The 20,206-nt window shown below is 43.9% G+C and overlaps 1 protein-coding gene across 10 annotated transcripts in view; it reads right to left on the bottom strand.

Annotated features, from left to right (window-relative positions):
- Nucleotides 1–15,194, bottom strand: part of RGS6 (regulator of G protein signaling 6) — a 564,829-nt gene extending 549,635 nt beyond the window's left edge. For 2 of the 10 annotated variants that reach the window (XM_021099950.1, XM_021099953.1), the window contains exon 1: nt 14,289–14,818. Coding sequence is in view for 2 of the 10 variants with exons in the window: in XM_021099944.1 (XP_020955603.1) it covers nt 12,990–13,014 (25 nt within the window). In the remaining 8 variants the exon portion in view is untranslated. Of the gene's footprint in view, nt 1–12,989; nt 13,136–13,535; nt 13,833–13,921; nt 14,165–14,288; nt 14,895–14,979 lie in introns of those variants that run through there. The other 8 variants (XM_021099946.1, XM_021099952.1, XM_021099945.1 and 5 more) reach the window with 8 other exon arrangements.

The following is a 20,206-nucleotide window of genomic DNA, read 5'->3' as shown; positions in this document are numbered from 1 at the left end:
TAAAAGTCAAGTTTATTTTCTATATGCCCACAACAAACAATCAGAAAACGCTGTTTTTAAAAGATACCATTTATCATAGCAACAAATACCTTCAAACACTAGGATTATTTCTACAGAAAGATGTGTGATATGTTTACAACACAGAAATGCAAAACACTATGAGAAATGAAAGCTCTAAATAAATGAAGGGATACACTGCATTATTAAAATGAAACAGTCGACATTCTAAAGATATTGATTTACTCCCAATTTGGGTTAGGGGTTTCGTGCAGTCAAAATTCCATCAAAAGACGATTTTTTAAATATTTATAGTAATGCAAATAGCTAAGGATAACTAAACTATTCTTAAATAATAAAGCTGGAGGAGATGCTACCAAATATCAAGATTTATTATTAAACTGTATTAAGTAAGACACTGTGATATCCTATAAAAATAGGCAGACAGAACAATGGAAGGGGCTAGAAAGGACCCACATATGCATGATCATCTGATTTATAGATTGAAGATGACATTTCAGAGCAGAGGAAAAGAAGAGAATTTTCAATAAGTGGTGCTGGGTTAATATATATATATGGAAAACCAGATAAATACAGATCTTCTTACGACATAGATTTTTTTTACCTAAAAATAAAAGGCAAAACATTAGGCCTTCTATAAATTAAAGCGGAAAAATAGCTTCATGACCCTTAGGGTAGGCAAAACTTTCTAAATGAGGCATGGAAAACAATAACCACAAAGGAAGAGACTGATAAATTGGATTATTAAAAGTAAGATCTCCTATTCATCAAAAGAGGGCCAACTGGAAAGTCACAAAATAGGAAAAGACATTTTGGCTGCATTTAACTGGTAAAAATATTTGTATTCAGAATTAAAAACAAACAAACAAGCAAACAAACCTCCAAATCGGAAAGAAAAGGATAAACAATCCAACCGAAAAACAGGCAATCAACTTGAAGAGGGACTACAAAAGATTAAAGTGACCAAAAAATACTAAAAGGCACAACATCATTAGTCACCAGAGCAAACTGAAACCACGTAAGACACCACCACACACCCACCGTCATGGCTGAAATTCAAAAGTCTGACAATCCCAAGTGTTCACAAGTATGTGTAGAAATGGAAACACTCATATACTGATGATAGGAGGATAAACTGGTCCGGCCACTTAGGAAATCTCTTTATGAGGACCTCTTGAAGCTGAACATATGTCCCCAGGTCCCAGAAACCCAGGCTTCGGTGCATACCAAGCGGAAATGTGTTCATACAGGCACCAAAAAACACATAGATAAAAGTTCATGGCAGCATTATTTACAGCAGCCCTCAACTGGAAATGTCCCAAACGCCCATCAACAGTCGACGGATAAAGTGTGAAATGTTACAGAGTGGGTTGCTATACAGCAGTAAAAATAAATATACTATGGCTCCCTATCACATCACGGATGAGCCTCTCAAACAGTGCTATGCATAAGAGGCCACAAAAAAAAAAAAAGAGAATATATACATATATATTTAATTCCATATATTTCATTTCATATATTTAAAAAGAGAGAATGCTATGGTGTTAGAAATCAGGTTAGCAGTCACCACCAGGAAAAAAGGGTATGGAGTACCACTGGGAGGTGGGAGGGTACGTGAGGTAGTTTCTGGGGGAATGGTAATAAGATTCTCTCTCTTAACCTGGGGGCAATAACATGGATGTGTTTACTGTTTTAAAAGTCATTGAGGAATGACTGTTGTACTTTCTGTACAGAGCACAAATATTCCGGGAAAAGGATATATAGCATCTCTGACTCCATCTCGGATGCCATCTGATTCTCGAGGTGGCACTCAAGCCATCTCAGGTTCAGCCAGGCAAAAAGTGATGTGATTGCGGGGATGCAGCTGCAGGGATGGTGGAGGCAGGAGCCAGAGGCTGTACAAACACACTCACCCTGATGTTTGTGGGTAGACATAGACCCACAGTCACCCACGTGAAACACTCTGCACGTTTTTTTTTTTTTTTTTGTCTTTTTTTGTCTTTTTGCCTTTTCTAGGGCCGCTCATGCGGCATGTGGAGGTTCCCAGGCTAGGGGTCTAATCAGAGCTGTAGCCACCGGCCTACACCAGAGCCACCGCAACGCGGGATCCGAGCCACATCTGTGACCTACTCCACAGCTCGTGGCAACACCAGACCCTTAACCCACTGAGCAAGGCCAGGGATCGAACCTGCAACCTCATGGTTCCTAGTTGGGTTCGTTAACCACCGAGCCACAACGGGAACTCCTCTGCACGTTTTCTTAATAACTTTTTACTGCCCAGCAAATAAAATCCAAAGCCCTTCAGCCAGTTGATAAGCTTGAGAACATTATCGTGCCTTTTTGCCCATTGTATGTATGGGTGAGTGTGTGTATATAACATATACTTTGCTGTTAAAGTTACTTTTGATAAAAAGATGGGCCTGTGAACTGCCCTCAGCAGACTATGCCATATCACTGGACACACTGATTGGACCAAGGTAGAAACGTGGCTCTGATCAGGATCAGGACCAGTCAGGGTCCTTCCTTGTGACTGAGATGAGAACACTGGATGAAAACAAGTCCCCTTCCCTGTGATGGACTGGACTGAAAGGATATGATGGGAGGGAGACTGATGACCATCTTCTTCTCCCCAATGCCAGTGACAAGGGAATCAAGACAATGAGGTGTCAAGGAAGAAGTGCTGATTTCATTTAAACCCCTGACTCTGGCCATGCCTGAATTCCCAGAGAGATTAGTCCAATAAATTCCTTTGTGCTTGAGTTGGCTTGAATTTTGCTTTAGTGCAGTTGTTTTGGTTTCTGTCTACATCCAAGAGAGCTCTGACTCACCATGATCACCGTCACCTTTATTATAGACATGTGGCATTCGAGTCCTTCAATACACTGACTCCAAGTTGCATTTCTAGTCTTGTCGATCACTATTCATCCTCACAGAACCAACACCATGGCCAATCTCAACCACAAGACACTTCCCCAACCAAGAATTCCCAATAAGAAAAGTTCAACTTAAAACGACCTGTTCCAAATATAATTTTGATAGCCAACTGATCAATCCCGTTAAAGGTAATTAGAAAAATATAAGAAACTGGGGAATCGAAATGGCTTTTTTAAGTGGGAGAGTAAGGCAGATGGCAGGCTAGGGAAGTGGTTTTTGCAGAAAAGCTCTTGAGAGCTAAAGGAAGCCAAAGAAATGAAAACCTAGAATTGACAGCATATGCTTTGGCATGAAGCAAATACCCTATGCGTTGGGGTGAGATATCTGAGAACTTCCTAAACAGTCATGCCAAGCAAGTTAAATGAAGTTTATCCCAAGATGTAGCCACTTTACCCTCGAGCCACAGGAGGATTTGGGAGTCAGTGGTCAGGCTCTCAGTCTCAAAGTCTAAAAGGCATTGAGCATTTGGACTGAGAGTCCGACACAGCTGGGAGATATAGCCATTTGCATGGGAATTGTGCATTGACGATAATAACTCAAAACCACTTGCAAGCATTTCACTGCAGGGGAAAGATCTCTGGGTACTAGTAAGAAGTAGCTAGAAATTCACTGTGACAGACCCTCCATTACCAACGTAAGGTGAGGAAAATGCTACTCAATCTACTTTGCTTTCTCATTTTACTTTCAGTAAACATAAATATTTAGCAAAATTTAAATAATTTGCTTATAATCTAGATTTCCCCTATCCCTGTGTTTCCCTTAAGTTCTAGGTTCATCAACAGGGTCTCCTCTGCCTGAAAGGTCTTTCAGGACCTGACTCTCAGCAGAGACATTAAAAATTCTTTGCACACACATAAACACACACACAGATTTTTAAAAATTAAAAATAAATTAAAAATAAATATAAATAAATAAAAGGAATTCCCATTGTGGCTCAGTGGAAACGAATCTGACTAGCATCTATGAGGACGCAGGTTCAATCCCTGGCCTCACTCAGTGAGTTAATGATCTGGCGTTGCCGTGATCTGTGGTGTAGGTCGCAGACATGGCTCGGATCCCACGTTGTGTGGCTGTCTCATAGGCTGGCAGCTGCAGCTCTGATTCGACCCCTAGCCTGGAAACCTCCATATGCCATGGGTGCATCCCTAAAAAGACCAAAAAAAAAAAAAATTCTTTGCACACATTGTCACCTCTATACTTTTACTTACACTGAAGTGTCTCAGGCACACTTTGAACCTCTCTGTTCCCTGCCTCATCTCTGCAGGCCCCCAACAGATTGGTCCTCCAACATTCAATTCATCCATTCAACCTCTTCAATGAAATCTCCCAGTGGGAAGCAATCCCTCCCCTGTTCCATTTACACATGCCTGTCTTACCACATGGCTTCTCCATCTTTCTCCTTCCAACAGAAATTTAAACTTCTTGAACACAGAAGCTGTATCTGATTAATCATCACCTAGAAAAGGCCCTTCAGTAGGGAGGCCTCGGTCATCGTGGACAAGCAGGACAAGGAGCAAAGAAGAACAGGAGTGGGAGTTCTCACTGTGACTCAGTGGAAACGAATCCAACTAGTATCCATGAGGATTTGGATGTGAACCCTGGCCCCGCTCAGTGGGTTAAGGATCTGGCATCGCCATGAGTTGTGGTGTAAGTTGCAGATGCAGCTTGGATCTGGCATTGCTGTGGCTGTGGTATAGGCCAGCAGCTACAGCTCCGATTCTACCCTTAGCCTGGGCGCTTTCATATGCCTCAGGTGTGGCCCTAAAAAGCAAGGAAAAAAGGATGAACACCAGTGACCTTAGACCAACTGTGACCTGGGGTAGGAATACCCTCTCTCCTTCCCCAAGTCCCCACCCCTAAATAAGAGTTGACTAAATCACAGATTTCCAGGAATACTTTCTCTTTCAGGAATGCCATCAAAGCAATCACAGCTTCTCAGCCTTATTCTGTACCTGGGGAGAACACAGATCAACAGCATTAAACTGATTTGTCTAATGTCACAAACCCCTGGCTTCGGGGAGGAACCAGTAGCCAAGCCCCTAAACTACCTGCCATACTGAAAGGTAAAGTGCCTTCCTCTTATTAAAAAAAAAAAAAAAAAAAAAAGCTCAAATATAATCAATAAATGTATTCTTTGTGAATGCATCCTTTCTATTTTGACCAGCTGCTGAATCAGTCTTTGTTTTCTGATGTATGTATGGTCAGCAAAATAATATAATGGTAGCTTCCTGCTTGGTTTGGAATCTAAACACAGTAGCACTTATATAGCAGTTTAGGGGGGAAATAAACAGGATTTTTTTTTTTTAAGTTGTTGTCTTTCTTCTGTAGAGGTCACAAGAGAAAAAAAAAAAAAAAAACACAACCAGCTCAAACAAGTGTTTTGTTTCTATTGGGCAGTTTAGATCCATATATTATTTCCTTAATTGGAATTAGTTGCTACTGATGAAAAATGGATGCCAAGAGGGCTTTCTGAGCAGCACATACTCTTTCCTTTAACACAGTCCTCACCCGTCCCTAATGCTTCCCAACCTTGAGGTCCAGCACAAAATGCCCTTCATCATCACTGTTTGCGGCTGTTTGGCTTTAAAAAAAAAAAGGAAAGTGTTATTTGATACCCATATTGTTTTCAAAAAGGAGGCAGAGAGCCCCATATTTCAAGAATACTGGGTATAAATACATTTCTTTCTGGGAGTAAAAACTTTCTATATATTTCACACACACACAAAGCATGGTTTTGATGAAAAAAAAAAACACAACGGCAGTCACCATTATGAAAGAAACCCCACTTGGTTCATTCATCTGCTTCACCTAACAGGCTGAGTGTTTGAGTGGACAGCCCATTTCCTAAGGCTTTTTTCTCCCTCCTTCCCTCTCGTCCCCCCTTCCTTTCTCCCTTCCAAAAATACCTCTTAAACAATTACTTAACCAGCCTCTGATAGATGTTGAAGCCACAGGAGGGGATAAAACAGAGTCCCTGCTCTCAGGGAGTATGCATTTTAGTGGACAGAAGCAGACAAAATACACACAAGTACACAGAGGGCAATGTCATGAGGACAAAGCTCTGAAGAAAAGTGGAGCAGACGAGGCCACAAAGAGCACTGTGCAGGGACAGGCGTTAACTATTTCAGCTACGGCGGTCTGAGAGGACTCTGACGATGAATATTTTACAATATGAGTTCTTACTCTGAAAGCTGACAAGAATTGGTTTAATAATTAATCTTGTTATTATGTACACCTCTTCCCTGAGATGCCTGCAGTCCTCTCTCTTTCTTTACCTGGAAATTTCTGCCTGCTTCCCAAAGGTCTGTTTCCCAGACCTCTTCCAGGTCGGATGATACAGTGTCCGCTCGCTCGCCCTCTGAACTGAACTGTACTTACTGCCTCTGTCACCTGGTTGCTACCTAATCTGACTTCTAGAATTCCATGCATGATTTCCCTAAACTGTTTCTTTTTGGTTTCTTTTCTATATATTTATTTCTCTCCAAAACAACTGAAATGATCTCATGGGAAGCGCCTTTGTTTATCCCTGACCTTATAATAGACCAGCAAAACTGGAGATTTGGGAGTTGGATAAGATCTGGGTTAAAATCTGGTTCTCCACTCAGTAACAATGTGACCGAGGGCAAGTGGCTGAACCTCTTCTTCACCTTCAGTTTCCTCACCTGTAAAATGGGAGCAGTACCACCTAATTCTCTTTAAAGGGCTTTGCTCTACAAAAAGCTTTGCAAGTGCTGACTGCTATTTTATAAGATCAATCCATTGCTGTATGACAGACCCATAGCTTTGTAGGCTGGACATCTTTTGGCTTAGGGAACCAACTTCTCTCAAGCATTTACTATGTGTGTTGCCTTGTGATGGGGGCAGGATAAAATCCTGGTTTAAAAAAAAAGGAGAGTTCCAGTCGTGGCTCAGTGGTTAATGAATCTGACTAGGAACCATGAGGTTGTGGGTTCTATCCCTGGCCTCACTCCAGTGGGTTAAGGATCCAGCGTTGCTGAGAGCTGTGGTATAGGTCACAGACATGGCTCAGATCCCGCCTTGTTGTGGCTGTGGCATAGGCTGGGGGCTACGGCTCAGATTAGACCCCTAGCCTGTGAACCTCCATATACCATGGGTGCAGCCCTAGAAAAGGCAAAAAGAAGGAAAAAGGGGGGGGGAGTTCCCATCATGGCTCAGCGGGAACAAATCCAACTAGTATCCATGAGGATAGGGGTTCCATCCCTGGTCTTGCTCAGTGGGTTAAGGATCCAGCGTTGCTGTGAGCTGTGGTGTAGGTCAAAGACGCAGCTCGGATCCCAAGTTGCTGTGGCTCTGGCTTTGGCCAGCTCTGATTAGACCCCTAGCCTGGGAACTTCCATATGCCACAGAGGCAGCCCTAAAAAGCCAAACAAAACAAAACAAAAAACCACCACAGCCCAGTGGGAGAGACAAACATTGATGCATAATTACAAACAAGGGCCTCACTATATCCCAGATCTCAGGTGGATCTAGCCAGGCAAAAAGGCAAAATCAAGCAAACAATAGGAATGGGGTTACAATCATTTGCATCTTATATCTTCACGCGTCCCAGTCGGGGCACCCACACCAGTATCAGTCATTCCTCCTTCCATTTTCACCCACCCATAGCTGTCACTCTGCACGTCAGTAACCCAACAAACATTTACCAAACCCCTACCATGTGCCAAGGGCTGTAAGAGATACCAAAGAAGGAGAGGAAGATGGCACAGGGCCCCATCCGGGTGTGCAAGAGCTATCCATGGAGCCGCGGCCCCTGGTTTTCGCTTCTCTTCCTCCTGGTGGTGAACGGCCTTAAGGCTCAAGGAAACAGATCCATCTTTGGCTGCCACAAAGGAAGATCGGCCCCACTCCGCCCCTTGCCACTTGGCACTTGGGCCACTTGCTTCCTTACACCCAGCGAGGGAACCACACAGCAAGATTGTCCAAGGGACCAAGGAGTTTCTGAAATGCTAGGCTGACCGAGCAAGCCCGCAGGAACAGGGGAAAAGTTGGAAACCACTGCCCTGAAATATTTATTACCCAACAGACTCACGGTGGAGGAGGTCACAGAGAGGTCGTGGCTTCGGATTGACCCTCGAGCTGAAGCCGGGCACTGGAGGCCCCACCCCTCCCCTGTCCTGGGAATCTGCGCTCTGCCCACCCTTCCCCGCCCCCACCCACCCCCAGAGCACTTGCAGGGAGGTAGCCTTGAAAGAGGAAGGTGACCTTAGTCATCTGGACGGAACTGAGCCCAGTTCGGGCCTCAAAATATAAGCATAGGCCGAAAAAACCAAAACTGTTAAGCTGCTGGCGAGTAGATAAGGAGGTCTACTCTTCTTGCTGTGTCCAAGAGGAGCCTCTTATGTGGATTTCCTTGCTTATTACATCTGCTAACTGCCAATCTGGAGGGTTTACCTCTTGCTTCTTTCTCCTTGCCCTTCCTGCAAGGGGCCTGGTTTCAGATCTCTCCCAGGGAACAACCAGGGTTGTGAGCAAGAGCTCATTGTCAAAACCATTAGAGGAGTTCCCACTGGGGCTCAGCGAGTTTGGAACCCAACTAGTATCCAGGAGGATGCGGATTTGATCCCTGGCCTGAGTGGGTTAAGAATCCAGTGCTGCTCAGATTTAGTGTTGCTGGCCTGTGATAAAGGCCAGCAGCTGTTATATCTGGTTCGACCCCTAGCCTGGGAACTTCCATATGCCTCAGGTATGGCCCCAAAAAGGCAAACAAGAAAAGATTGAAAACAGCAAGTAAGGTGTCACAGGGCCCATCTTCCGCAGCCACCAGGCCTCCTCCCCAGGATGCTGATGTCCAGGATCCCAGCGTCTTCTCACAGCCACACATATTCATAGGATATACATTTTGTTTTTATTTTACAGAGGAGGACACTGAGGTTCAGAAACAAAGGTTTAAAATGCCTGTTGGGAGTTCCCGTCGTGGCGCAGTGGTTAACGAATCCGACTAGGAACCATGAGGTTGCGGGTTCGGTCCCTGTCCTTGCTCAGTGGGTTAACGATCCGGCGTTGCCGTGAGCTGTGGTGTAGGTTGCAGACGCGGCTCGGATCCCGCGTTGCTGTGGCTCTGGCGTAGGCCGGTGGCTACAGCTCCGATTCGACCCCTAGCCTGGGAACCTCCATATGCCGCGGGAGCGGCCCAAGAAATAGCAACAACAGCAACAACAACAACAGACAAAAAAAAAAAAAAAAAGACAAAAAAATAAATAAATAAATAAATAAATAAAATGCCTGTTGTGCTACTTGAAGCCCTCTGGATCACCCTTCTGTGTGGGCTCCAGGCTGGCCTGTTCTGAGTGCAGTACAAGCTCCCCAGGTACCTCCGAGGGCGGCCACCCCTGCACTCCCTCCCCCGTCCACACTCATGCAGGACCCTCTCATCTCAGGAGGCTCTGATGGGTGCCTCCTCCTGCGGCAGAAAATAGCCTCTAGAGCAGGACATGTCCTGGTGGACAAGGGGACGCTACCACGCTCAACCTAAAGGTGGCTTTTTCCTCTGAAGGTTTTGTAACCGAGCAGGACCTTTTGAGGCTTTCCCAGATTAGACCCCCAGCCATGTCCTCTGCCTGCCTTTTGTCTGTAGAAAAACTTCAGTCGAGGAATAAATGTGATCAGAGAGGTGAGAAAATGCAGAAAGGAAAACGGTCAGGGAAGACAAAATAATAATACTTTATCCATTCAATGAAGCCAAGGACCTTTAGTTTTTTCTCAAAGACTGCAGATAATATTCTGAGCCATGTCTTTTGAGCTGTTTTGCAGATGCTAAAACCCCCACTGGGTGGAAGAAGTTAACTGTAGGCCACCCACAAGCTCAGGGGCCCCAGACAGGTTAGAACCAGGAGGTTAATGATGCTGATCCCCAATGACTTCACCACCAACCAATCAGAAGAACGTCCAGGAGCTGATCACACCCTGCTCCTTGAACTATTAAAGATGCCTCACTAGGAGTGGCTCAGCAAAAAAGAATGTGACTGGTATCCATGAGGATGCAGGTTGAATCCCTGGCTTCGCTCCAGGCATTAAGGATCTGGCATGGCTGTGGCTATGGCGTAGGCCGGCAGCCACAGCTCCAATTTGACTCCTAGACTGGGAACCTCCATGTGCCCCAATGCAGCCCTAAAAAGACAAAACCAAACAAACAAACACAAAAACTCCTCACTAGCCTCTCCAGGGCTGGATACAGTTTTGAGGGCAGTAGCCTGCTGTGGTCCCCTTCGTCTGGCAAAGCAATGAAGTGATTCTTTTCTACTTCACCCAAAACTGTCTCTGTGATTTAATTCAGTGCCAGTGCACAGAGTCTGAGTTTCAGCAACAGTTTTACCAACGTGTTTCGAAAGCCCAGACAGTTGTCCCGATGGCAACTCATCTGAATAGCCTCCCTCCCAGGAACTTTTGTTCATAGTCAAATATTTATGCGGTTTTCAGTCTCCATCCATAAAAAGGGGTGTCCTCGGCACCCTGTGTTTCTAGCACAGAGGTGGAAGGAGAGGATTAATTTTCTAGTCACAAAGTAGCCACACAAGGAAGGCTGACAAGTTCTGGCTGGGGCATTTCAGCCAGCTGGAACATCCTCGCTAGCAAATGCATCAACTCAATGCCTTCTTCTTGTTTCCTCTGGCAGAAGTTGGGGACCTACCTCCTTGGAGAACCGTCAAGATGCTTTGAGGAGCCTTGTGCTGCCTTTGCGGGTGGGATGGGGAGTCTGGGCCATTCACAGCTTGCTTTACCTGCTGCCATGGTAGTTGGGATAATTAACAGTTTATGTGCTCCCCCGTATTGGAATGTGTGTGTGGTAGAAAATGACTGCCTCTTCTAGGTCCCAGGGAGGCAGCTGGGAAGCTCTGGCTCAGCCTTGTGGTTTGTAACATCTCAAGCAGGTACTCTGAGTTGTTACTTAATGTAACTCATTAGGTTTAATGTGCATTTTAACTGCCTGCTTGTGATCAGTTTCGCTCTCACTGCGGTGGGATGAACTGGGTTTCATGACTGATTGCTACTTTTATTATAGACTTAATGGTTCCAAATTCTGGATGATTCTCTCTTTTATCTTGACCACTTCGGAAAGTTTTTCCTCCATGGGAAAAGTGGATATTGATTCAACCAGTGTTTACTGGGCACCTCCTGGCAGGTCCCCTCCTGGGCGTGGGGCAGATGGATGTGAAGAAAAGTGCAACAGTGTTTCTGCCCCCGGGGAGCTTACCATCTAGTTCTCAGTGTGGTCCCCAGACCAGTGAAATCAGCATCATCTGGGGATCATCATGTTAGAAACGGAAATTCCCAGGCCCCACCCAGACCCACTGAATCCCAAGCCCATGTTTGAAAAAGCCTGCTTCACGCAAAGATGACCCTCATCAAACATCAAAACATCTAATATGTGGTTAGCTTATTGAGCTAAATCAAAAAGTGTCATTTGTCCTTTAGGAAACAGGCCCAGAGGCCAAAAGCCACATGAGGAGTTGGTGGAGAAATTGAAACCAGAAGTCAGGTTTCCTGCTGCCACTGCCACTGCCACCCCCACCCCTGCATGGCCAATGGTCTATTTCTCTTCTGATGCTCAATCCCTAAGCCTTATAGGGAACACCAAGTATTGCTGACCCAAAGTATAAACCATGGTTTTCAACGAGAACAGGAAAAAAAAATACTCTCTTTGAAAATAAAGACCACAGACTAACAAAAATTAACACCTGATCTATCAAAGCCATCCATCAACTATCAGTAATTTTTTCCCCAAACCTTTAACATACACCCAAGTTTCATTTACAATTTAAAAATTGGGGATGTTGGGGGAGATGGTAGGTAGAGAGAAAGGTGAAAATACAATGAATAATGTGATCAGAATAGCATAGAGTCTAGAAGAGCATATAGTATGCAGAAATGTCAATAGTGGTTCACTTTCTGTGAGAGACTTACAAATGATCCTTTTTTTTTCTTTTTTGTATTTTCCTGAATTTCTCCCAATGGTTATTTATTACTTTTGCCATCAAGAAAAAGTAAAACCATTTTTGAAATGTTACATCCATATCACTCAACATAAAGGTTTATTTTGTAATTTGATTTCTTTCTATATAGCAGGATAGTGTGTGTGTGTAGTAATTATTTATACCATGCCATATGTTACAATGAAGATGAAATTCAGTAACTATATTCCTCCCAACTGGCATGGAAAATGAAGAGGTTAAATGCTTTCCTAGGTTCAAAGCACTATGAATTAAGATGAGCTAACTGTGAAGCTAAAGGAAAAATTAATCCCAGTACTGAGATCTCTGAAAGCATCTCTTTTGAAAAACACTGATGTGACGCATTGCTCCTTACATCTCCCTGTGTTTAACCTCTAGCACAAAACAGAAGGTTTGAAAATTCCTGGCAAAGCCTAGGGAGTTCAGGGAATAAAATTCGTGGGAGACTCTCAGAGAAACAGGAAAGAGAATAATCCTACGTTCACATAAAAGTCTATCCCTGTGGCCCATAAGACATCCAAAAGAACTGGCAAATTTCATTGTCCTAATTATCCTTTAACAATTTTTTTTCTTTCTCAAGAAATATTTTCTCATTAAAAAAAATCTGTTTTCCATCTCATTCCACAAATTATAAAAAAAAAAAATTTAAATAAAGACTGTCTCATTTAAAGTGACATTTCTGCCACAAAAGCATTGGTGTAAGACTTCACTTGATAAGACTAATGCGTTGCTTGAAAAAATCTAGCATTGGTTTACCGAAATGCTCAGCAATATAAATTCAGTGCATGTTAATTAAAGTTTCTTAAAGGAGACAGGGAAGTAAAGGACAAATGTAATTACTCTGAAGAAGGAAATGCCAGTGGCTACCTAGTTCATACCTGAACATACCTCATCAGACCTGATATTTCTAGAATTTACAGACACTTTCAGGAAAAGACATTATTTGGGGAAACTATACATTTTACTATTATGTCTATATACACAGTAATATTTCAACATTTACAATACACAAGACTATCAAATATACACAACGGTTTCGCTTTACTAAGCTAAACTCAAAGTATTTACCATCTTGGTTTTTGTTGTTCAGCATTGGAGCTTTTGCTTACAAAGGTGCGTCCCGAAGAGTCTCAAATTTACCTGCTTTCTCTCACAGGGCAGTCCCATCCATTGCAAAATTAACAAGTTAATGAAAAGAAGAAGAAGAAAGAATGTAACATAAGGACTATACATACCACTCGCCAACCCCTCAGTGCCCACTCCCCACGACAACCTATCTGCCTGTGCAAACTGATCTCTAAAAGCCTGACCTGTTAAGCCAAATCTAATGGCTTCCTTTCAGTCTAACACTTTTGGACAGAACACACACAAACTTGTAGCTCAGTCTCTAACTCCATTCGGACACTCACAAGCCCAGTTCTTATGCTTCCATCTTTCATCCCCCTCTGCTGAGAAAAGGGCCGGAGGTGAGGTTTTACCTACTACTGCTTATTGTGGCAGTTTCACTTTGGGACGGCTAAAGGGTATTGATCAGAAACTACCTGCAGATCCAGCTGCTGAGCATTGATAAATGCTGAGGGAACAATTCCAAGCCAATAACAAGACCCGAAATACCTCCAATTTGTAGCACGGAAACGCCACTTCTCTCCACGAGAGAGAAAGGAACAATGTTCCTACTCCATCAAATTAAAAAATAATAAAATTCAGCAGCTTCCCTTCTGAACAAAATTACATTTTCTGGGTCCCTTTTCTTCCGCGTCTCCCTGGGCCACTTCTTATGCAGCCTGATAGGGATGGTAAACACCGTCTCCTGCAACCCGTTTAGTTGTCATCCTCACAGAGCAAACACCTACTGCCCCTTTCCTGCCGCAGTCCCCGAACAGCAGACCTTACCACCCACCCCTGCTCTTCACACCTCACCGCTCGCTTTCTTTTCTTCCACACCACAAATTCAGAGAAAAAGTTAATGAACATCGGCTTTAGAGGTGAAGCTGCCCTACCTGTGATGACAGAATCAGAAGATTGTAAGTACCTAAAAAGCACGTACCCTCTGCAAGCTCGTCCCGGCCAAGGAGTGTCTCACACCCAGAAACCCAGGAACATGATTTATATGCAGACCTGCACCCATCCCACACAACTCCACACGCCAGCTTGCCTAACCACTTATGTAATCTCGTGCCTTTACAGTCCCAAACTGCACACACACACACACACCGACACCTGTCACATATCTGAAATGGACAAGCATCCACACCCAGGAGATGAAACGAAATCGACACACATGAATGGAAGAGGGCATATCATTTTAACACATCCCTTCCCTCATTTGTTTCTTGCCCATTTTTTTTTTGTCACAACTACAATTACCTTAGCAACCAAAGAATTGCCTTGACTCCCCCTCCGGCTTCTGAATTTCTCCTAACGCCAAGCTTACGCCAGGTTCATGGTACAGCTAGAGGAGCCCAGGGATCGAGGGGCGGCAGCCTCTTGGGGGCGGAGGGGACGTCTGGGTCCGTCTCCGTGAGGTTCTCCAAGGTCTCGCCTGGTCTTTCCGACTTTCCGCGGTGGCGAGCGCGGGGGCTCAGAGAGCAAACAGCGAAGCCGGGAGCCGGCCAGGAGGCGCGGCGGGTCGCATGGTGCCAGGGCGCGGGGCGCTCGGGTGTCTTCGGCGCGCCAGGGGACTGGCCCCGCTCTCCGCGCTCCCGGGCGTTCCCCTCACGCCAGCCTCTCCCGCCCCAGGCCAGCGGGGTCTGCGGAGCTCCGACCGCCCCCTCGACGCCCAGCCGCTCTCGCAGCTCCAGGAACCCCGCGTCCGGGCGGAGCTCCAGCCGCCGAGCAGGGCCGAGCACAGGAGCTGCCCCAACTCGCGAAGGCGCTCAGCTCCGCCGCCCGGGGAGCTGCTACAGCGGCGCCCGCTGTCGGGTGTCGAGCGGAGCTGCAGCCCGCGCCGGGCGCACCTGGGTGCCGGCACCTGGGCCCTGATAGGCGCGGCGCCGGGCGGGGCGGGGCGGGGCCGAGGCACCTGTGCGCGTCCCAAGGGCGCCGCCGCCCGGCTCACCTGTTCCCAAGCGCCGCGCAAGGTGCAGACGGAGATTTGCCCAGGAAGGGGAGGAAAAAAAACCTAGAAATTTCTGATGCTTCAGTTCCCACGTAAAAACTGGCAGAGCGGCTCAGGGAGGCGGAAGCTCGTCATTCGGAGAGCTAGCCGTGGCTGGAAACTTTGGTTCCGTCAGGGTTGTCTTAGAGATTCCTGGCCCGGAGGGGTTTGCCCGCTAGCTTTTGAATCCCTCGCTGACGTGCAGCTGGCGCCCTCTAAATTAAAACGGGCCACCGCGATCGTCAGGGATAGTGTTACTAACCTTGTCGTTTTTATTGATTCAACATTTACACCATATGCTGTATTTGGAGTGCTTTATGGTTTTTCTTATCTGGAACACCACAAAGGAAATTTCAAGAATATTTAACTCTGCGAATCATCTCAGGGAACGAAGAGAAAGAGTTGAAGACAGAAACTGAGAAAGGGTAACTTGAACTGAGGGCATTCTTTAATTGTGGGAGCTTTGAAATTCGATGTTTAAAGATTCAGGAAGCTGCAGGTGGACATAAACAAGATTGTTGGTGCTGGACTTGGTAACCATGGAGTTGGTGCAGTATCAGTGTTATCGATATCAAGGATAAGCTCAAGATTTATTATTGAATCGTATTGTGTCACCAAGGGGAAAAGCTTGAAAATAAAATACCTAAGTTCCATTAAGGATGGATACCCTGAACTGTCTTCATCCATGTGGGTCCAGAGGTTAAAGTCTAAGGTCTCCCTCCCAACATACATCTCCTTTCCCACCATTCTGTATTGATTAACGGATGCATCTATTCTTTCATCTAATAAACAATAATTAGCACGTGCCTTGCTAAACACTACAATGGATAAAAGAACACCACCTGCTGTCCAGGCTCCCTGGCCAACAGTACACAAGACCTGTGCATTACCATGGGCTAGTCCTCTAGAGAGGTGCTACCAAACCTAGAGGAAAACCTGCCACTGAAGGAAACCATACCGTTCCAGTGGGCAAAATATAACTTCAGTAGGTGCCCAAGCCATTTCATTTATTAAAATTTAAATATAAATGTTTTCCTCCCCCAGATTTAGCACTTGACTTAAGTGCAGCTGAGAAGCTGGCTGCAACTCCACGCTTAGAGAATGGGCTGCTTACTGAGAGATGGGGGTAACTGAAGACTTCAATATAAGATCCAAAACTGTAAACCACTAGAAGAGAACAATTTCCTTGACATTGGTCTTTTTAATAGGACACCAAAAATGCAAGCAACAAAGGCAAAAAATAAATGAGGCTATGTCAAACTAAAAAGCTTGTGCACAGCAAAAGAAATAATCAGCTAAATGAAAAGGCAACCTATAGAATGGGATAAAATAGTTTCAAACCATCTATTTAATAAAAAGTATTCAGAATAAGTAAAAGCTCATACAACTCAATAGCAAAAAATTTGATTAAAAAACAGGCAAAGACTTTGCTGTACAGCAGAAATTGACAGAACAATATAAATCAACAATATTTTTTAAAAAAAAAAGGCAAAGAAGTTGAATAAAATTTCTCATTTAGGAGTTCCCGTCATGGCTCAGTGGTTAATGAATCCAACTAGGAGCCATGGAGTTGCAGATTCGATCCCTGGCCTTGCTCAGTGGGTTAGGGATCTGGCATTGCCATGAGCTGTGATGTAGGTCGCAGGCTCGGCTTGGATCCCGCGTTGCTGTGGCTCTGGTGTAGGCCGGCGACTGCGGCTCTGATTGGACCCCAGCCTGGGAACCTCCATGTGCCACGGGAATGGCCCTTCTAGGCAAAAAGACAAAAAAAAAAAAATTTCTTATATACATATGGAGAACATCTGATATCATACAAGACATTTGATTACACACATATATGTACATATATCACACATATATACTACATGTATTTGATAATCTTATATAATTTATGTAATTATTATAAATATAATTTGTACGTGGATGAATGGATAGATAGATAAAAAATAACTAGGTACAGACAGGCCACACTTTGTGCTGGCATGGCCAAAAGATTGGCTTACAAAATGGGAAATTGAACAAACAAGTAAATATATGAAGGATATTGGGAGGCAGGTTTCTCACTGTTGGAGAAGGAAATTACAGATATCAAAAGGGGAAAGATTAGAATAAACCCAGTGATGTGGCTTGAAATTAGAGGAGATGGTATGAAGTGATTTTTAATTTATCTGGGTAGACAGAAAAAATATAAGTACATATGTGTGTGTATATATACATTGAGATATTTCCTAACTCTGTCCATTGAGAGATCCTAAAAGCATTAGCACCCCAGTAGAGTGAACACACCTAGAACTCGGACTTTGCTTCTAAATACCATTCTCTACCAAAAGGAACTATTGTTGCATGGTTAGGGAGCGGAACTGGAATAATTTGTTGAACAAGAAAATAAGAATGTATTTAATTATAGAGAAAGTTCAAAAGAATACAGGCACCAGCTTGAAGGGGTTCTCACTGGCCAAATATTGGACCATTTAAGTCTCAAAATAAATAACGACATCAACAGGTTGCAACATCTGAGTAAAATAAGAATCTATGAGTCCATGATGACAGTAGGAAAGAAAAAAAGAAAGGAAGTTCTACTAGCAGAATGCAATAGATGAAGAAGGAAATATAGAATTAGAAAATCATCATTTTGCAACCATCATCATAATAATTGATTCAGGCCAGGATCATCAATGGATAAAAAAATTGGTAGGTAAAAAGTTTGATGAGGAACAGGATATTAAAAGTCTTAAATCATATCCCTAAAACTACTCATTCTTATCAATATATTACCAATCATTAATAAGCACAACATACTCATTAATTAACATTACCCCTGTAATACTTGGGAGATACCGTCTTAACCAACTGGCAAAAGTTTACATAAATAAACAGTAATGGGAAAAGTCAGCGTGTTTTGCCTCCTGATAGAATATATAATCTTCAAAGATCATTCCAGATTGGAGGACTCTAAAGAGACAACTAAATGCAAGAGGTGATCTTGAATGGGTCCAAGACATATAAATGACATTAATGAAATAAGCAGCAAAATTTCAGTGCATTCTGTTGAATTGGTTCAATGTTATTTTCCTGATGTTGATATTGCACTGTATTTAGGAGAATCTCTTTTTTAGAAAATACACACTGAAATATGAAGGAAAGGGGGCATCACATCTGTGACTTCCTCTCAAATGGTTCAGAAATGTTAACAACTTGAAGGGTATTAAGGGAGCTCTTTAAACTCTTTTTACAGCTTTTTTGCAATTTACAATGATTTCAAAATAAAAGGTTTAAAAAAAGATAATTACCCTCCAAAGCCATCTTATCTTTTCAGAATGTTTATCATGGGTTTTCTTTAAAAATCAACTCTTAGCTCTACAGAAAATATGGTTCGCTCTACAATTTTGTAAATATAGATGAGAATGTGATTCAGCCCAGCCTCTCATTCATTCACTCAGCAATTATTTCTTAAGGGCATCCTGCCTATAAGGCTCTTTCCCAAAAGTCATCTAAAGGATGAAATAAAATACATGTATAGGTAAAAATCCTGAATCTTTTGATTACTTCACTATCGAGTGAGGAGTTTCAGGAAAGTATGTAATAGAATTGATTGTGGTATAGATCTCCAGCTGGGTGACAAATTGAACAAAAGAATGAAAATGAGTTGATGATTTAGTTTCAATTGCTTTGGCAAGCCAAGGTAGGAAAATATGGTTAGTATCAATGCATTTGGTGCATGTGTTTATGGCAGTGGATTTGGGGAGGATAATCACCTAGTACCTTGTGGCCTGTTTTCCAGGACTGTGAGTTTGTGACTCTTGACAGCTGATGCTGCTTTTCCTCAAGCCCCTACGTTTTTTTTTTTAACTCACTAGTGTAGTCTTCTTTTCTGAGTTAAGGACTCTTTTCCCTACACTTTAGCAATAAGAGAAAAAAAGATTATCAGTAGGTGTTGCCCCTGTTAAATCCTGAAGGAAAATAAATTTTTTTGGTTAGATATTTTAGAAAAGGGTCTTTCTCAAAGGGTGGCTCCAAGGCCAAAGCATCTGTATCACCTGGAGGTACTTATTAAAACTTAGCAGTAGGAGTTCCCATGTGGCTCAGCAGTAACGAACCCAACTAGTATCCATGAGTTCAGTCCCTAGCCTCGCTCAGTGGGTTGAGGATCCAGCATTGCCATGAGCTGTGGTGTAGGTCAAAGGCACAGCTTGGATCTGGCGTTGCTGTGGCTATGGCAGAGGCCGGTAGCTGCAGTTCTGATTGGACCCTTAGCCTGGGAACGTCCCTGTCCCACGGGTGCAGCCCTAAAAAAAACCAAAGGGTAAATAAACTTGGCAGTAAAGATTCTTGAGTACCTCCTGAGACCTACTGAGTTGAAATTTGTAGTGATGGGACCTGGAAATCTGCCTATGAGCAAGTATTTGTGCTGGTTTTGTTACCAAAGGAAATTTGGGTCTGCTCACCTGCATGCGGTAAAGTGCGTCTACTGATGCCAAGTATGGTGAGGGAAATAGCAGCACTGGTTGCAAGGCACTGAGCAAGGAGTCCAAGGTAACTAGTGCTCAAAACACCCAAACTCTGGAATAGGTTTCAGCAAAGCCTTTTTTTTTTTTTTTTTTTTTTTTTTTTTTTTGGTCTTTTTAGGGCCGCATCCACAGCATCTGGAGGTTCCCAGGCTACCGATTGAATCGGGGCTGTAGCTGCTGGCCTATACCACAGCCACAGCTAAGCCAGATCCAAGCTGTGTCTGTGACCTACACCACAGTTCACAGCAACGCCAGATCCTTAACCCACTGAGCAAGGCCAGGGATGGAACCTTCGACCTCACGGATACCAGTCAGATGCATTTCCACTGAGCCAGTATGGGAATGCCCACAGCTCAGCAATTTTAAAGGCAGGGGGAGGGAGGGGCATCCCGGGAGGGGCATCCCAGGGTACTGTGATCAGCTCCCACACAGTTCTCTGATTGGTTGATGTTGATATTGAGGTTATAGAGTAATGCCACACAGGTTAACTTTATGAATGCTTAGGGGCCAGTCATCAAGTAGTTAATTCGTTTCATTTGGTGGTGGTTTAAGCCTCCATAAATACAACTTGGGAAATGTGCACCAGATACCATTATCTAGGTACTTCAGGGAGGAGCTGCAGCCAAAGATGTGGGATAGGGGGTCTGTCCTGGAGAGACCCCATAAAGCCCTACTTGGTT

Source organism: Sus scrofa, chromosome 7, assembly GCF_000003025.6.
Source record: "Sus scrofa isolate TJ Tabasco breed Duroc chromosome 7, Sscrofa11.1, whole genome shotgun sequence".
Classification (NCBI taxonomy): domain Eukaryota; kingdom Metazoa; phylum Chordata; class Mammalia; order Artiodactyla; family Suidae; genus Sus; species Sus scrofa.
Note: the sequence above shows the minus strand (reverse complement) of the source record. Positions and strands in the feature narration are given on the sequence as shown.